The sequence below is a fragment of the Myotis yumanensis genome, unplaced genomic scaffold (assembly GCF_028538775.1).
Source record: "Myotis yumanensis isolate MYYU_CA2020_CCGP unplaced genomic scaffold, mMyoYum1.0.hap1 SCAF_5, whole genome shotgun sequence".
NCBI classification, from domain to species: domain Eukaryota; kingdom Metazoa; phylum Chordata; class Mammalia; order Chiroptera; family Vespertilionidae; genus Myotis; species Myotis yumanensis.
Genome location: NW_027223756.1, coordinates 61,579,883 through 61,599,956, shown reverse-complemented (window position 1 = coordinate 61,599,956; position 20,074 = coordinate 61,579,883). Strand labels below are relative to the sequence as shown.

Sequence of the window (20,074 nt, the reverse complement as noted above, 5' to 3'; positions counted from 1 at the left end):
GGAGGCAGCTGATCGATGTTTCTCTCTCATCGATGTTTCTAACTATCCCTCTCCCTTCCTCTCTATAAAAAAATCAATAAAATATATTAAAAAACAATTGGTGATAAAAGTCAATGTATCCTTTGATTATTTACATATAAATGACAAAGTATTTGCAGATATACTTACTTTTACTTTTTAAAATTATAATTAAATATACATAATGTAAAATTTACCATTCTAAGCATTTAGTGTACAATTCTGTCATATTATGTGCATTCAAGTTGTGACTCTATCATCATTATTCATCTCCAAAACCTCTCATCTTCCCCAGTTGAATCTCTCTATCCATTAAACACAAACTATCCCCTCTTCCAAGCCCCTGCTAACCACCATTCTATTTTTGTTTTTGACTGTGTGTTTCCTACAAGTGTAATCATATAATATTTGTGCTTTAAGAATAGCATATTTCACTTAGCACAATGTCTTCAAGAAGCAACTATTTTGAAGGATGTATCATAATTTCCTTCCTTTTTAAAGGTTGAATGTATTCTCATTGTACATATATACTACATTTTATTCATCCAGTCATCCATCAATAGACACTTGGGTTGCTTCCACCTGTTGCTATTATGAATAATACTGTTATGAACATGGGTATACAAATATATCTGCAGTCCTTGCTTTCAACCTTTTTGAGTACATGTCCAGAATGGAATTGCTGGATCATATTATAATTTTATGTTTCATTTTCTGAAGCATCACTAGCATTTTTGACAGCAGCTGCACCATCTTATAATTTCACCAGCAATGTACAGGCTTCTGATTTTTCCATTTACTTGTCAATACTTATTTCCTGGTTTTTCAATAACAGCCATAATAATAAATGTGAAATAGTATTATATTGTGGGTTTGATTTGCATTTCCTTAATGATTAGTGATGTTGACCATATTTTTAAGTGCCTATTGGCCATATGTCTATCTTGTTTGGAAAAATATCTACTCAAGTCTGTTCATTTTTATTTTTTTAAGTTTTTTTTTATTGTTTAAAGTATTACAAATAGTAGTACATATGTGTTTTTTTTCCCCATTAAACTCCCCCTGGCCTCCCCTACACTCTGGCACATACCCTCACCCCCCACTCCAGTGTCTGTGTCCATTGGTTATGCTTATATGCCTGCATACAAGTCCTTTGGTTGATCTCTTACCCCTCCCCCAACCCTCCCCTGCCTTCCTGCTGTAGTTTGACAGTCTGTTCAATGCTTCTTTGTTTGCCAATGTTATCTCTGATAAAGGTTTAATCTCCAAAATTTACAGAGACCTTATACAACTTAACAAAAGGAAGATAAACAATCCAATTTAAAAATGGGCAAAGGACCTAAATAGATACTTTTCAAAAGAGGCCATACAGAAGGCCAAGAGACATATGAAAACATGCTCAAAGTCACTAATCATCTGAGAGATGCAAATCAAAACAACAATGAGGTACCATCTCACACCTGTCAGAATGGCTATCATCAACAAATCAACAACAACAAGTGCTGGCGAGGATGTGGAGAAAAAGGAACCCTTGTGCACTGCTGGTGGGAATGCAGATTGGTGCAGCCACTGTGAAAAACAGTATGGCGTTTCCTCAAAAAATTAAAAATGGAACTGCCATTTGACCCAATAATACCACTTCCAGAAATATATCCCAAGAAAACAGACACCAATCAGAAAGGATATATGCACCCCTATGTTCATAGGAGCACAATTTACAATAACTAAGTTTTGGAAACAGCCTACATGCCCATCAGCAGATGAGTGGATTAGAAAACTGTGGTAAATCTACATAATGGATTATATGCTGCTGTAAAAAAGAAGGAATTCTTACCATTTGCAACAGCATGGATGGAACTGAAGAGCATTATGCTAAGCGAAATAAGCCAGTCAGAGAAAGATAAATATTACATGATCTCACTCATTTGTGGAATATAAAGAACACCATAAACTGATGAACAAAAATACATACAGAGACAAAGAAGAATCAAACAGACTTTCCATTTTTAATTAAGTTGTTGTTGTTCAGTTATAAAAGTTCTTTATATATTCTAAATGTTAAATCCTTATCAGATGTTTTACAAATATTTCCTACCTTTCCCTGAATAGCCTTTTCACTCTGTTGATAGTGATTTTTTGATTTACAAAAGTGTTTTTTTATGAAATACTATTTATCTATTTTTGTTTTTGTTGCCTGTACTTTTGACATCATATCCAAGATGTCATTGACAGCCAAATCTTATGTCAAACACTTTCCTCTGTGTTTTCCTCAAATAGTTTTATTCATTTAGCTCTTACTTCCAGGTCATTGATCCATTTTGAGTTAATATTTGTGTATGGAATAAGGTAAAGCTCTATCTTCTTTTTTTTTTAATTTGGATATTCCATTTTCCCACTATAATTTGTACAAAAGACTTTTACCCATTGAATGATCTTGACTTTCTTTTTGAAAATCATTTGACCATGTATATGAGGTCTTACTTCTGGGCTCTCCATTCTATTCCATATGTCAGTCTTTACACTGGTACCACACTGCCTTGACTGTGGCTTTACAGTAAGTTTTAAAATCAGTTAGTGTGAGACCACCAACTTTGTCCTTTACTAGCAGGATAATTTTGACTACCCAGGGACTCCTGAAATTCTATATGAATTTTGGAATGGATTTTTCTAAATACTTTTCAAATGTTTACAGAGACTGCATTGCATCTATAGGTAACTTTGTATTGTATCAAAATATTAACTATATTAAGTCTTCTAACCCATGAATATGAAATGTCTTGCAATATATTTTAAATCTACTATATATGTTACTTTTTTCTTCAAAATATCAGAAATATGTACAGGTAAAATTTACACGTCAAATTTGTTTTTATTTATTTTTTATTGAATTTATTGGGGTTACATCTATAATAATAAAAGCATAATATGCTAATTAGACCGGGTGTCCTTTCAGATGTCCTTCTGGACGACCTTCCAGACGAAGCCAGGGCTGCAAGGGAAGCCCGGGTCCCAGGTGCCTGCCAGAGGCCGGAGGGAAGCCTGGGTCCTGGGTGCCAGAGGGAAGCCGGTGCTAGCAGCTGGGGAAGAAAGGTCTACTCTTGCATGAATTTTGTGCATCGGGCCTCTAGTTGGTTAATAAAATTGTGGAGGTTTCAGGTGCAGAATTCTACAATACATCATCTGTAAGTATATTGTGTGTTTACCACCCTGATTCAAGTCTCCTTCCACTACCCTTTAGCTTCTACTTTCCACCACCACTCCTTCCCTCTGGCAATCACAATACTATTGTCTGTGTCCATGAGTCTTTCTTTTTTATTTTTCTTTGCTTAATCCATCACCTTTCTTACCTAGTCCACAACTCCTTCTCCTCTAATAGCTGTCAGTCCATTCTCTGTATCTGTGAGTCTGTCTCCTCTTTGTTATTTTATTTTGTTCATTAGATTCTACATATAACTGAAATCATATGGTACTTGGCTTTCTCTGACTGGCTTATTTAACTTAGCATACTACACTTTAGGTCCATCCATACTGTTGCAAAAGGTAAGATTTCCTTCTTTTTTACGGTTAAATGGTGTTCCATGGTGTAAATGTACCACAGCTTTTTTATCCACTCAACTAATATAGACACTTGTGTTGCTTCCAAATCTTGGCTATTGAAAATAACTCTGCAATGAACATAGGGGTGCATATATTCTTTCAAATTGGTGTTTCAGGTTTCTTTGGATATATTCAGAGAAGTGGAATTTCTGGATCATAAGGAACTTCCATATTTAATTTTTGAGATTGCCTGATATCAAACTATGCTATAAGGCTCTAGTAATAAAAATAGCATGGTACTGGCATAAAAGACGACCTATAAACCAATGGAAAATAACAGAGAGCCCAGAAATAAATCCACTCCTTTTAGTCAATATTTGACAAAGGAGGCAAAAACATACAATGGGGTAAATATAGTCTATTCAATAAATGCTGTTGGAAGAACTTGACAGATACAGGCAAAAAAAAAAAAATGAAACTAGATCACTTTCTTATATCATATACAAAAATAAACTCAAAACAGATTAAAGACTCAAGTGTTAGACTAGAAACCATAAAAATCCTAGAAGAAAACATTGATAGTAAAATCTCAGACATTTCTCATAACAATTTTTTTTCTGATATGTCACCTCACACAAGGGAAACAAAAGAAAAAATAAACAGGACTGGGTCAATCTAAAACATTTTTGTATAGCAAAGGAAACCATTAACAAAATGAAAAGACAACCCACTGAATGGGAGAACATATTCACAGATACATCTAATGATACCTAAAACTCAATACCAAAAAAATAAGCAATCCAATTAAAAATGGGCAAAGGACCTGAAAAGATACTTCTCTAAAGAGGGCATACAGATGGTAAATAGACACATGAAAAAAGATGCTCAATGTCACTAACCATCAGAGGAATGCAAAATAAAACTACAATGAGATATCATCTGACACCTGTGAGAATGGCTATCATGAATAAATCAACAAACAACAAATGTTGGCAAGGATGAGGAGAAAAGGGAACCCTCCTACACAGTTGTGGGAATGCAGATTGATACAGCCACTGTGGAAAGCAGTATGGAGGTACTCTGTTTTCAGAACTGTAAATTTTACAGGTCATTCCTTACACTGATAGATGAGTTAATAAGACTCACAAGATTTTCAAAATGAAGAAATATGCAGTTGCATCTAGCATGGTGGTTTAGCTGAAACTTACCTTTTTTAAGTAGCAGAGTTTTAAAAATAGAACTTGCTTCTTTTATCCTTGTAGTAGAATATAATTTGTAAATTTAACTTGCTTAGATTGGGACAAGTTCAGAACCATTAAGCCTGTTTTGCTCAACAAGGTACAAATTCTACCACTCGTATAAGAACATAACAAATATAAGTTTCTAATTATTAAATACTGTGTTCTTTCATGAATAGATGATTTTTTCACACTATAACAAGAGTAGTAAAAACATATGGTCAGGGATCTGTAAGGAATGAGCATATCCTGTGTAGACTTTTTTTAGATAGTAATACTGTATGAGAATCCTATATAATTCGTTTAAGAAATCAGAAAATCTCTGACTACATATATTATGCATGTGACTACTACATATGGATTTAAGGGTCCATTGAACTGATAGAGTCAAAGTTGACACAATTTGTACCTTCCTCAACTATTATCAAGTTGGGTTATATTTTTTATAACATAATAAGATGAATTAGCAACAATCATAATATAACTCCATCCCTAATTTATCTCTTTCTATTTATAAAAATGTGATAAAAGGTGAAAATAAGTATACCAAATTCCACATTACATACAAACATTCATATAACATCTGGTAACCAACCAAGGTTTCTATTAGGGAGGGACATGAGGCATTAATTCTCCTCTAACAACTTGAGGTCTCTCATAGATGCTACAAGAAACCTAACAGCTGATAATGATCTAATTGGCATAGGTCAGTTCTTAGCATTCTGAAATTATGTCTCAACTAAAATAATATTTAAAAAATGATAAAACTGTTCATAAAACTTTTTCAGTTCAAATCCACTAACACTTTTAGAGCCACATATCTTCTAAAAATAAGGATACTGTTTCAACTGATATTGCTTCTGTGGAAGCAGTTATATACTATTATAATCAAATATTTATACTTTTGGGTATTATATTTTATGAATAACTGTCCTGTGTGGAAAAAAAATGGTAAAAGGCCAAGTAATGCAATTATAAAATGAGAATTACAAAATGAGTTTTAGGGACAGGAAATATCAGATGCAATGTTTTTTTTTGCATTCCTGGAGTCGGCAACAGCAAGAGTGAGTAGTTTATGGAGGAAAAATGCAATTCTTTGCTAAAAGGGTAAAAAAGGTGACTGTAAGCCTGGATTTTGAGGAATAATTTCAATTAGAGTTGATAAAATCTACTATCTCCCTGAACTATCATAATGTCTCAAAAATCCTTAGATTTCTGCAAGTGACAACTTCACAAGTCAAGTTTGAAATAAAAATGAGAAAATGTTCAAAATCCCAAAATATTGAAAAACACTGACAGAAGGGGAAGTGTAGTCTCACATAAAAATCTTTTCAGGTGCTATTTCATATACCTATAACTAAATGTGCAAATGTGCGACTTTTTAAGTTATAAAAACTGGAAATGCAGTGCTATTATAAAACCTTTTGTAACACGATAGTATAGCAAAGTTGTTTAATTACAATATGGGGTGATAAAAGCAAGTGAATATTTATAGGCAATGGTGTTTATAGCACTTTTGTCTGTTGTTTAAACATAGTTAATAGGTGTTAAAATGTTTAATTTTACATTTTTAGTTGAATGTCAAAATGTCTGCAAAGGACAGGATAATAATCTACACCTTTAATGAGACTTCACAGAAATGATATTCTTTATATAAGAAATGTGTCAACCCATAAGGGAGGAAAAACACACCACATTCAATATAGAGTAAGATAAACTGATCTCAAAAGAAAATGTTACTACTTTGTATATTGGGGAGTTGACACCCATTACTTTTCAGAATGTTAATATAGACAGGTTTATAAAAGATGATTATAATAAATAAAATGTGTCAATGGAAATATGATGAGTGCATATACCATTAAGCACAATCACTGGTTCTGATCTTCACTTTGTTCAACTAATTTAGTTTACCATTTCCGTTTTCATTTTTCATTGGTAAGAAAATAAGTTAAGCCCTGACTGGTTTGGCTCAGTGGATAGAGCGTCAGCCTGCGGACTGAAGGATCCCAGGTTCGATTCCCCTCAAGGGCATGTACCTTGGTTGCAGGCACATCCTCAGTGGGGAGTGTGCAGAAGGCAGCTGAATCGATGTTTCTCTCTCATCGATGTTTCTACCTCTCTATCCTTCTCTTTCTCCCTTCCTCTCTGTAAAAAATCAATAAAATATATTTTTAAAAAAAGAAAAATAAAATAAGTTAAACTTTTCTTACTTGAGTTACTCAAAAATTCTGCAACAAAGTGCTCAAAACTAATTTTCATGAACAAAAACCTATTGTATCACGCATGTAAGGTTTTCTACTATAATATGTTATGTTAAGATTTCTAGAGATAATGAGAATATTTTTTTTTGTTTTGACAAAGCAAGAATTGTTTTCACTAAACTTATTTAGATATCTTGTTAAACCATAGCAAACTTGTTGATAGGATATTACTAATACTAGCTTTGCATGGAGAAATATATGTATTCCAATATTTTTTTCTAGAAATTATCAGCCTTGCCATTCACCAAGCATTTTGGGTATTTTCTCTTAAATATTTCTTAAATCCACACCCTCTTATTTACCTAATTATTCTTTTTTAGTCTCTCAAAATATACCACCTAGAGCAGCGGTTCTCAACCTGTGGGTCGCGACCCCTTTGGGGGTTGAACGACCCTTTCACAAGGGTCACCTAAGACCATCGGAAAACACATATATAATTACATATTGTTTTTGTGATTAATCACTATGCTTTAATTATGTTCAATTTATAACAATGAAAACACATCCTGCATATCAGATATTTACATTATGATTCATAACAGTAGCAAAATTGCAGTTATGAAGTAGCAACGAAAATAATTTTATGGTTGGGGTCACCACAACATGAGGAACTGTATTAAAGGGTCGTGGCATTAGGAAGGTTGAGGACCACTGACCTAGAGTATGGTAGACTGAAGTCAGTGGTGTTCTAGTAAATGTCTGAGACCAGCTCTGTGAGCTGGAACAAGGTGTGCTGGTGGTAGGGCTAGGACTTGTAGACACAGACACATTTGCAGTATCTATGGTGCAAAGGTTCCCATTAATGGGACCATTCCCAGTGTCCAATGTGACATCAATTTGATTGCAAAATTCCTGAAATTTAATCAACTCCAATGCTCCACTGATGGCAGTGACCTCCTGTTGTTGCTACTTCTGATCTTGCTTCACCAGAAAACGTTCTACATATGTAAACTGAAGACAGTTTACATATGTAAACTGAAGACATTTTTTCAACAAGATCGAATAGAACAAATTAATATTAGATATTCAACTTAAATCTTATTTGTATACTAGAGGCCCGATGCACGAAATTCGTGCAAGAGGCTCGACGCTCACAGCCCCGGCTTAGTCCAGAAGGTCATCTGGAAGGTTGTGCGGAAGGTCCTTCGGCTGTCCGGTCTAATTAGCATATTACGGTTTTATTATTATAGATGCTTTTGATATAGTTATAATTTCATAAAATATACATCAAAGTAATTATAACTGAATTACTTAAATGATCCATAGCTAATGCAACATTTTGGAGACACCAAAATAAAGTGGCATTAAATACATTTTATTGGACTCTGCTTCTAAAATACACATTTATGTTGAGGGTATATTAGATTATTACAATTACCTATACGTGTGTATTTTTCTGGTTAACTGAAAAACAGAAATGAACATAAGAATCATATTATGTTATTTATTTACAACTAGAATATGTGTTTGGCCTCATATTTAAAATAATTAAAATAAAATTATAGATAGACTTTTTTTCTTACCTCTGTAATATTATACCATCCAAGATGGAAGCTGGTATGTGGCTATGAAACATTTGAAATGTGGCTAGTCTAAATTGAAATGTGCTGTAAGTGTAAAATATATACTGATTTCAAAACTTGATAGAAAAAACTGTCAATTATTTTCTTAATTTTACATTGATTGTATGTTGTGATAATATTTTTGTATACATTAGGATAAATAAATGTTGTTAAAGTCAATTTCACTTGCTTCTTTTCTTTTTTAACTACTGCTATAAAATTAAAAATTATTAGGATGATTAATATTTTTGCTTGTATTCAATTTTAAGTGGGCAGGGCTAATATTTAAGGAGATAAATGATGGCTTGGGAATAGTAATAAATGGAGTGTTACAATCAGAAAATAATAATTTTACAATTTTAGTATCTTCACACAATTTAAGCCTTTAAAAATATGTTAAACTATATTGATGCTGAGATATGTTACCAATATTTAATTAATTGAAATTATGTATAATTATAAGTCTTGAAGATATAAAAATAATATAGTTATAATTTCATAAAATATACATCAAAGTAATTATAACTGAATGATGGAATTATATTCATTCTTAATTTTTCTTTTATGCCTTCTTTTTTAAACTTCTACTATAATTAAAATACATAGACATTGTTAAAAGTGATATGGAATTATGGCTGAACTTTTATTAATAGGTGAGTTGGCTTAAATTGATGAAAATTCATTTCCCTTGTTTGATTTATTTCATTTTTTCAACAAGATCGAATAGAACAAATTAATATTAGATATTCAACTTAAATCTTATTTGTATACTAGAGGCCCGATGCACGAAATTCGTGCAAGAGGCTCGACGCTCACAGCCCCGGCTTAGTCCAGAAGGTCATCTGGAAGGTTGTGCGGAAGGTCCTTCGGCTGTCCGGTCTAATTAGCATATTACGGTTTTATTATTATAGATGCTTTTGATAAGGCCTATTTAAAGCTTCATGTTTCATCTGATTACACCTATCTAACTTCTCTGTAAAAGTGGTAGAACTCTTTTAACTGAGAAAATAGACCTTTATTATGGTTAAAATAAAAACAGTGAGGAGAATAATAACTATGTAGTAAAGTAAATTTAGCAAAAGTGTATTTTCTAAGTGCTAGCTTCCAAATTCTTGAATTTAAAAGTAGTTTTAAAAGAGTAGTAGCTTACATATATATAATTATTTTATATTATATGTTTTAAAAACACTTGATTTTATATTTCATAATAAGAATTGCTTAGTAAATACATGCCTCCCTAAAGGATCACTTGACAGAGAAGAATCTTATAAACATTCAACTGAAAAATGTAAATGAAATGCATTTTCTCAAACTAACCTACAGAAGGGAATTCAGAAAAACAGCTACTAATTAGTAGATGATATACATGATATATTACATTCAAATTGCCTTGAATTGTTGAACAATATTTGGCTAGTTCAAAATTAAATCCCAATAGTGGAAATTTAGTTTGGAAATTTGAGATGTTTAAAGTGAACCGAAGGCTTTGTTAAGGTGTGGTGACTTTGTGACGCCCAAATGACAGTTGTGGGGCAGAAGGTGTAGCTGGGGACCTCCACAGTGAAGTCATTGTGAACTAGATGTGCTCAAGACAGGGTTTCAGAGCCACTCAAGAACAATGCAAGGCTTGATTCAAGGAGTTTCTGAGAAATTGGTATAAAGAACCTGGGGTTAAAAAAGTGAAGGTACCTATGAATTACAAAAATGATTTTGAGAGTCCAAAAATAGCCTCAGGCAAACTTTATCCCCAAATATTACACTGAAATGAGGCAAAAGTAGTTTTAAGTCAGATGCACTAAGTTGTGATTGACAAGATATGGTACCGTGTATAAAATAAGAATGATTGATCAATTCCCATTTTATTGCTTTTACTTTTTTAAAAAATTTGATTTCATTTTGTGTCAGAAGAATCCTTACTCTCCGTATCTATATAACAAAAAGAGTCAATACCTTAAGAAATAAAATGTTTCACTTGAAATAAAAGAGAAATTGAAATATCTGATTGTGTCTGCTATTAGGAGTTACAAGTAGTTAGATCAGCAAATAAAATTTTCCAGTGGGAGATCATTGTGTGAAGAACGCCAGAGGTTTCAGGCAAAAAGAAGGATAATGGCACACCAGCGACAACAGATTATAGTAATCTCAACAGTGGGGAGGACAGGATCATCTTAAAATGGGACACATTTAAGACGGTTTGTCTTTTTTATATAGTTCAAATTGGTACTGCCTTACCTGTTTCCTTTCCATTAACTGTGAGTGTTTAAAAGTATTTAATCTTGTTTAGGACCCAAACACCATCCTTTGGAACACCTGTCTACAGGCTGGGCCTCAATAATCATCTTTTGGAGACTCCCTTCCCAATAAGGTATACAAAACCTGGATATAGTAACAGTAACATAGCTTGGAATTTACCTGTAAGCCAGTGGTACTGAGCTGTATTTACCAAAACTGTCAGGCCCCATCTACAAAGTCTAACGCAGAAAATAATTACACAAACAAATATGTCAATTAATTTTGTAATCAAACAATATAGTAGAGCTATTTTTCCAATGGGCCAATTAAACTTGCTGCAAGGCTTCATACTGAAATGATTTGTGCATTTTTAATTAAATAAGTAGCTATATCAATGTCTAATACAGCATTTCCAAAATCAGTGTGGGATTTTTAATGGAGCTAAAAAAAATAGAATATTACCAGCACTGTTGAAATCCTCCTCTCCCCTGTCTCCACCCCATCTTCCTTCACCTCTCCCAAAGGCAACCCTCATATTAACTACTATAACCACAGATGAGTTTTACTTATTTTGGATTTTATCTAAATATACTGTATACTTGCTGTATACTTACTTATGTGCTCTGCTTCTTTGCTCAGCATAATTTTCCCACAACTTGTCAGATCTAACCTCTCAACCACCGATACATTTGCTTCTAACTCTACATCTCTCCTGAAAATGCTGTAAGAAAAGTCACCAATGACTTCCTTCTGCCATATCCAGTTGCCATGCATTTGTACTAAACTTTCTTGTTTTGAACTCAGACTTAGATTATTGGTCAATAGTTTCTTTTTTAATTCTTTAGAGATAGAAACATCAATGATGAGAGAGAATCACTGATCAGCTGCCTCCTGCACGGCCCCTACTGGGGATCGAGCCCACAACCCAGGCGTGTGCCTTGACCAGGATCAAACCCGGGACCCTCAGTCCGCAGGCCAATGCTCTATCCACTGAGCCAAACCGGCTAGAACTGGTCAGTAGTTTCTTACTAAAATTTTATAATGATGTATTCCTTTGGCTTTCTCCCTACCTCCCTAAGCGTTTTGCTGTTCAGTTTTAGTTTAGTTTTCTTCTGTCCATCTCTTTCTCTTTACATACTCCCCTTATATAACCCACTTCTTATCAGATGATCAAATTTTAACTACATGTTTCATTATTTTTTAATCCTCATCTGAGGATATGTGTTTATTGATTTGAGAGAGAGAGAGAAAAACACTGATGTGAAAGAGAAACATCGGTTGCCTCCTGCACACGCCCTGACTGAGGATCAAACCGCAACCTAGGTATGTGCCCTAACGGAGAATAGAACTGCCACCTTTAGGTGTACAGGACGACATTCCAACCAACTAAGTCACACTGGCCAGGGCCATGTTTCATATTTCTATATGTCACCAAAGCTCTCACTTGAACTCTAGGCCACAATATTTTCCAATTAAATGTTTCTATTTGAATATGCCAATACATTAGTAAAAATCAAATAACTTTAAAAATAATGTCAAAATTCTGGAGAAAAAACACACGAATACCTTCTAGTGTTTATTGGTTATATTAAAATAATTCATCTTATTCAGAAAGGGGGGAAAAAGCTATTTCATAGAAAATTTATGTCATAGTATAATTAACAGTTGAAATGTGCTGTTTGTTTATTCTTATTTGCAAATTACCGGTTATTTTACTTTCTTCTATTTTACACTGTGGCAGAAAGAATAAAAATGTGAAACTCTGGAAACCTGTCTATCATTTTATCTACCAGTAAATCAAGATACATTTCTTAACTATACTGGCCTTAGTCTATTCTAATAGATATTCTTTTAGGGACTTTCTAGTTTCTGGGCTTTCTTTTTAGGAACTGTCTGGGAGAATGCACTCTGGATGTAGAAGATGATTACTCTTTACTCTTCCTATATCTGTCGTTTTTATCACTATCTGCCTAAGATGATATATTCCTAAGGGAAAGGAGTTTTATCTTTTCAAGTTACTTTAACTATCACAATACTCTATACACATAGGTACTTAATATATAATTTCTGAATAGATTGCTTTTTCACTATTATACATTTTTTATTCATGGTACTACCTGAAATTTTATAATAGAGTGACTTTTTAAAACCAGGTCTTTATACAAACCCTGTCACTGACCTTCACAATGTGGTTTTAGTTGTAAAGTGCTATAACAGATGGAAAGAAAGAAATAGGTATATATTTTCTATTCACATTTAAGTACAATACTTTTTTGCTAATAAGGACAAATCCATACAAGTTAGTTTTGCTATCTCTGAAGGGTCATTATATAGCTTCATAATAATTTTAAACAAGGATGTAACACTGAAAATATAGCAGCTTTCTAGAAAACTACTTGGTGAGACCACAGGAATATTAAAATATCTCATATAATTCCAGCATTGCTTAAAAAACATTGTCTTTTCTAAATAATTATGTGAACATCATTTTATCATTGTTCAGAGACAGTTTTGTGATTATCCAAAGAAAAGGCTCATAATATGATTGCTGATTACAAGAGTTTCATTACCTAATATCTTTGTGACTCAGAATATTAAAAATGTAGACCTTTGTGTTATATAGATATTTTATCTAATGGCAGAATCATTACAATATTCATTAAATTCATTGAATTTGCTATAAATAATTATCATAAAATGGTAACCATGTTAAATAGTTAACAAAGTCCTACAGTTTTCTCTCGAAATCAATAGTTCCCTAAGACAACGTGGCTCCTTTTTAACAACATTTTGCTATTTCTCTATTGAGCACTTTTATTGAGGACTCAGGTTTCTGAATTGCAGAATTTGATTTACCAGAACAATAAACTGACTACCTTGCCTTCCTTAGCAACTTCAAACCATATCCCCCTAAACAGTATTATTTTTTCTCATGATAGGTGCAAGCAGCAATATTCTAGGCAAGATTCTTATTTACTGATAGTGCCAGGGACCATTATTCAGTCTTGGCTGTGCTGTCATAAAAATAACATATTATTCACACTCATTTTAATTGTGTGATTATTTTTTAGTATCCAGCTCCACCATTCCACCATCAACAATAAGTATATTTTGAATAAAAAACCCTACACAAATATATACATTTAATTATCTTATAGAGGCTTAATGAATTATTATAACATTAAAAATATTTTCTGCTATTGCTACATATTTCAACTACTGTTATTTAATCATACCCATGTATTTTCATAGAGGGGTGGTTTATAGGAGTTGCTAGATTAGACTGAATGCTTAATAAGTATGTAAATAGTAATAATAATTTATACATTAATGTAGAATTTAGACCTTAAACAGATCTTGCAGTTGAACTAGTTTCTGTAAATATACTGGTATGTCATGTGCTTCAGCTTTTATTTATGTTATTCTTTGTGTCTATTTCCCATCTCTCATCTCCTAAAGTCCAAATCCATTCATCCTGCAGACTAATTCGATTGCTACCATCTTCATAAATCTCCTTGATTCCCAAAGCTGGAGATTATATCCTCAATACACTTAATATCTTTTGCAGGCCTCTCTATGACATCTATCCCTTCTATCTTGCATAATATAATATGCTATATATCATATAATTATATTCTATTATATATAATTTCTCCCCTGATGAGCCATATCTTCTCCCTGCCACCCTGAGTACACAAAACAATGTTTACTACAGAGTGAAGATTAATGGAAAATACACAGACTTCATAATTAGTTTGACTTGGGTTTGATGATAAACTCAGCCACTTAGGTGTTAAGTTCTCCATGTTTAAGTTTATTCACATAAACATGGAATAAAGATGAAGCTTTCTTGTTTTATGTAAAATGTAGTCTTGCCTTCAGAACAATTTTAAAGGATAACTGTTTACTGGGTCATCTCCTCTTGTATTCTGCCTTGTCATTTAAAATGGAAATGCAAGTTAATTAAAACTGAAGAACATAGTGATATCTTGCCTTAAAGTTTATAATGTGCAACTGTTTCACAAATATTAATTTGATTGTATCTAGTATTACATAAAATATAATTCACTGTGTTAATATAAAATTATTATATGACTAGAGGCCCGGTGCACGAAATTCGTGCACTCAGGTGGCGGGGGGAGTCCCTCAGCCCAGATTGTGAGAGGGTGCAGGACAGGTCAAGGGACCCCACTGGTGCATGATCAAGGCTGGGGAGGGATGTAGGAGGTTAACCAGCCAGGGAGAGACTGTGGAAGGGTTCCAGGACATGTCCAGTCCTTCTCACTCAGTCCCTATCGGCCGGAACCCAGCAGCAAGCTAACTTACCAGTTGGAGCATCTGCCCTGGTAGTCAGTGCACATCATGGCAAGCGGTTGAGCAGCCTTAGCATATTATTAGCATGTTATGCTTTGACTGGTTGAATGGACAACTGGACAACCAGACATTTAGCATATTAGGCTTTTACTATATAGGAGAAGTAAATTACTATCCTTATTTCTATGGATTTTCAGAGATATAAGTAATTTCTCAATATTAGGCTGTTGATAGATGGCCGAAGCATAATTTAAAAAGTACATTTAAAGTACAAATTCTCCTTCCTGCCTTTTAGAAAATATATATATATGCTACATATGTATATTTGGAAAGCAATATGTAATGCATATACATATAGCATATTGTATATCCAATTTAACTTTGATTCTTTGGTGATTTTCAAATACCAATCAGTTAATTATTTTTTTTTCTATTATTCTTGCACCCAACTGCTAAACTTTTTTGTTTTGTTTGTTTCTTTTGTCTGTTACTTCTTTCTTTTTGAATTATGAATTATTTTTTAAAACATAACTGGGAAGATTTTTTTTATTAACATCATCCTCATAACACTGCTTTATAAAGCACAAAGGGTCAATTTAAATAAGTCTAAACGATTTTAAAATTATCAAAATTTACAAAGAAAAAACATAAATATAAGTTTCCTTTCCTATGCAAATTCTTTTTATTTAAATATATAATAAAGATGTGGTACATATATACAATAGAATGCTACGCAGTCATAAAAGATGAAATACTGCCATTTGTGACAAATGGATGGACCCTGAGAATATTATGCTAAGCAAAATAACCTGTCAGAGAGAAAAAGTTAAGAACTATTTGATTTCACTCATATGTGGGACATAAAATTGTAATCAACCAATGAGCAAACAAGAAAAACAGAATTTCATAGACACAGACAACAATATGGTGGTTGCCAAAAGGAAGAGGGGACAGACCCCTCGATGGTTCCAGATCTGTTACTTGCTTCAACATTGTTTGGATGGAACAGACCCAGGGACACCCCTTTTCCCAGCCTCCGACCACCCTCTAGCATCTTCTCCAGTCACCACCTTTGGAACCACCTCAGCCGTCTAGCCTCAGAGACCAGCCCAACTGTTTGTTTGTTTGTTTTGGTTTGGTTTTTTACCTTAACTTCTTATTGCTGAATAACCATGAGCTCCCAACTTCCTCATAATTATTCCACAGAGGTAGACTGCCATCAACCACCTGGCCAACCCACATCTGTAGGCCTCCCACAACTACCTCTCTCTGGGCTTCTATTTCAATCATGAGGATGTGGTTCTATAGGATGTGGGCCACTTCTTCCTCAAGTTGGAGGAGAAGCAGCTCCAGGGCACTGAGCATCTCTTAAAGATGAAAAACCAGTGTGGTGGCCACATTCTCTTCCTGCTGAATCCTACCCAAGATGATTGGGGCAAAAATCAGGATGCCATGGAAGTCACCAGGCCCTTTTGGAGCTGCAGGCCCTGGGTTCTACCCACAGAGACCCTAATCTCTGGGACTTCCTGAAGAACCGCTTCCTGGATGAGGAGGTAAAACTCAACAGGAAGATGGGCGACCACCTGACTAACATCTTCAGGCTGGCTGGCACCCAGGCTGGGCTGGGCGAGTATCTCTTCAAAAGGTTCACCCTCATGCACGAATAGGAGCCTTTGGAGCCCAGAGGCCTATGATGGGCCCCTCAGCATCCCCCTGGTGTCTGGCTTTTGCCTGAGCCTTTCCCTGCAATCACTAGCCATCCTTTTAAGTACTCTGGAGCCCTCTCCCATGCATTGGACCAAATGGAAATAATAAAGCTTTATGTAACAAAAACCAAGAACAACAAAAATCAAAACAAAGAAAGGGGTAGTGAAGGATAAAGGAGCTCAAATATATGGTGATGAATGATGATTTGACTTTGCGTGGTGGGCACACAATGCAATACTCAGATCATGTATCATAGAAATATGCACTTGAAACCTGTATAATCTTATGAACCAACTAGAGGCCCAGTGCATGAAATTCATGCATGGGGGGATGTCCCTCATCCCCGCCTGCACCCCCTCGCAGTCCGGGACCCCTCAAGTATCAAGTCCTATCAAGGTTTCCTTCCCCTGGCTGCTGGCAGCTGGCCCCACCCCGCCACTGCCACTGCTTGCCATCTGTGTGGCACTGGCCTCCCCTCTCCTACCACTGGTTGCCTCCCTCTGTGGGCAACAAGTGTGGAGTGGGATCGCTTGGCTGACCTGGGCCTCCTCTGAGGGGTGATCGCTGGCTAGCTCAGCACACCTGCCACAGGATCGCTGGCCAGTGGCCTGAGCCTCCTTCTGAGGGGCAATGATGGGGCAATGGCGGGGCCCCCCAACCAATCACATCACACCCGCCTTGACTGGCCTGGCACCAGTGTATGTCATAGTGTAGGTGTCCGGAAGGTTGTCCAGACGGTCGTTCTGCTGTTCAGTCGTTCAGTCTATTTGCATATTATGCCAGGAGGTCATGGTTCATTTCCCAGTCAGGGCATATGCCTGGGTTGTGGGCTCAATCCCCAGTGGGGGACATGCAGGAGGCAGCCAATCAATGATTCTCTCTCATCATTGATGTTTCTATCTCTCTCTCCTTTTCCCTTACTCTCTCTGAAATCAATAAAAATACATATTTTTTAAAAAAATGTGAAAAGTTCTATTCATCTATCTTGGTTTCCCAATAAAGTAAAAATAAAATCAGTGTGTAAATAATCAAACTGTTTTTGCTCAACTGGTCAAGTACTCCTACTCTGAAATAGCCTTGAAAGCTGCATTGTGGAATTAATGTCTTAAACTGAAATCAGGGTTATTGAATATTTCCAGCTCTTCATTTTAGAACTACTAAGTCCCTTAGCTTTTACATATACTTCAATACAGCCAAACACGTAAATATTCAATAATATGACTTTTCTTAAGACACAACTTGTATTCTAAGACCAAGCAAACATACACTTTTGTGTAAATAAACAGAAAAATAAACAAAAAACAAAGAGCGATTAGGGAATGAATCTTATACTCACGGAATATTCTATAAAATTCTTCAAGAGCCAGGTGCTTGTCAGAGTTAAAATCATCGTATTTCAGTAGATCATACAAAGTACAATCTGAATGATCCTTGACAAGTTCTTCCTGTTTTATCACCTGACAAGACAATCATAACCATACAATTATATCTGTGTCTTAACATTTCTATAGTATTATTAATTGTACATAATAATCAATTTTAAGTGTGCAGTTCCACAAAGAACTGAATCTTTAAAAAAAATCTGTTTTTCAGTTATTGGACAATTATCTTTAACTATCTCAAAGATATAAAGTGATAAAGTTAAGATAGATACTTGGAATTTAGTCTGAACTTTCCAATATAAAAATCTCACAGTAGGACACAGAAAATCTGAACATTAAAAGGATATTTTGTATTTTGCTCTTTTACTTTGTTCCATTTATACTGATTCAAGAAAATACCTCCACATGAAATTTGCCTCCTCTGTCTCAGTGACCTGTGTCAAAATAAAACAGGGCTCTTTTCCAACAGAACAAGTGAAATCCTTTGTTCCAACTTCTGTCCTTGTATTATTTGTGAAATATGCATTTTTTTTCTCCTCTGCCTAAACTTCTCCCTGCTGGAAGTGCAGCCGTTTGGGATTGTGCATTAACTCCCTTGGTCACAAAGGAGCTATTAAGCAAATGACTGTTTCCAGGAGCCAGATAGAATTAATGCACCGACTGATGATGAAAATCTATCCAAGCGTGGGTGGGTGAGGAAAATCATACAACTGCTTTTCTACTCTGTGCCTTGTCCTAGGGACTGAGGCTGGAGGCTTTTTATACTCCACTGGTTTTGACTATTGCCTGTCATATAAAGGAGCTCCCCAAGATTTTTCTAACATTCCTGTTCATTCTGGGGAGCTGCATAACTGCTCCATGGGCTTTCATATTCCACAGACAGAGGCCATAGTTCAGATTGCTTGGAGCAGTGCATCACAGTGCATGTTTTTTAAAGGTTATATAGTGTAATCAGAAAAAAATACAGGCTATGAAGTCAGCTAGCTCTGGGTTTAGGTCCTGCCAATGCCACTTAGCAGCTCTGTAGTTTCTGGCAAATTACTTAACCATCCCTCAATTAGACATTGAAGATAGTATCATCTGTATCTCATGGTTGTAAGAAACATTACACACAAGCATACATGCACACATACTAGTACATGTGTGCATGCATATAGTCAGAGGCAAGACTTAACATATAGTATTCACTGGAAAAATAGTCATTTAAAGTTAAAAATATATATTGTGCTCCTTCCTCAAATAATTCACTGCAGATTTCCACACCAGCTTGAGCATTTTATGGTTATGCATTCACAATGTACTATTTTCTTTGGGAGAGCAATATGTTTCTGATTTTCTTTGTATATCAATGGTAGATCTGTGATTCTAATTTCTAAAGATTCTCAGGTGCCTTTAAGCTATTTTTCACCCATTTTAGAACACTTCTATCTGAAAAGTTCATTTACGCGTGAGTGTGGATGAGCTGTAGAGGCATCTCTGAGGATGGAGTTTGGATGTGAGTGACTAGAACATCCAGTCCTATCTTTAGCCACCTGAGGGATAATATGCGATGGCAACATATTCACTGTCAAATATAACTTTGACAAGATAATGCATTCTCTATCCTTATACATTGTATTCAAATTTCATTGGTTAAGCTCATATTTCCTGCCTTTGAGGGGGGAGGGGGGAGAGGCAAAACATTTGTTTGCTTTAATAGATCCATATAAACAGATATTGTTGATAGCATGTATTAAACTCTACACTTGAGTACAATCCAGCTGGAGGATTAACAAAACTACCTAATAGCTTCAGCCATCTCTCCTATGAGCCCAATGAGA

At 34.9% G+C, this 20,074-nt stretch overlaps 1 protein-coding gene across 9 annotated transcripts in view; it reads right to left on the bottom strand.

The window, feature by feature from the left end:
- Positions 1–20,074, bottom strand: part of FSTL5 (follistatin like 5) — a 725,468-nt gene that overhangs the window by 245,842 nt on the left and 459,552 nt on the right. For all 9 annotated transcript variants that reach the window (XM_070415376.1, XM_070415375.1, XM_070415378.1 and 6 more), the window contains one exon: positions 18,209–18,329. In XM_070415376.1, coding sequence (XP_070271477.1) covers positions 18,209–18,329 — 121 coding nt within the window. The remainder of the gene's footprint in view (positions 1–18,208; positions 18,330–20,074) is intronic.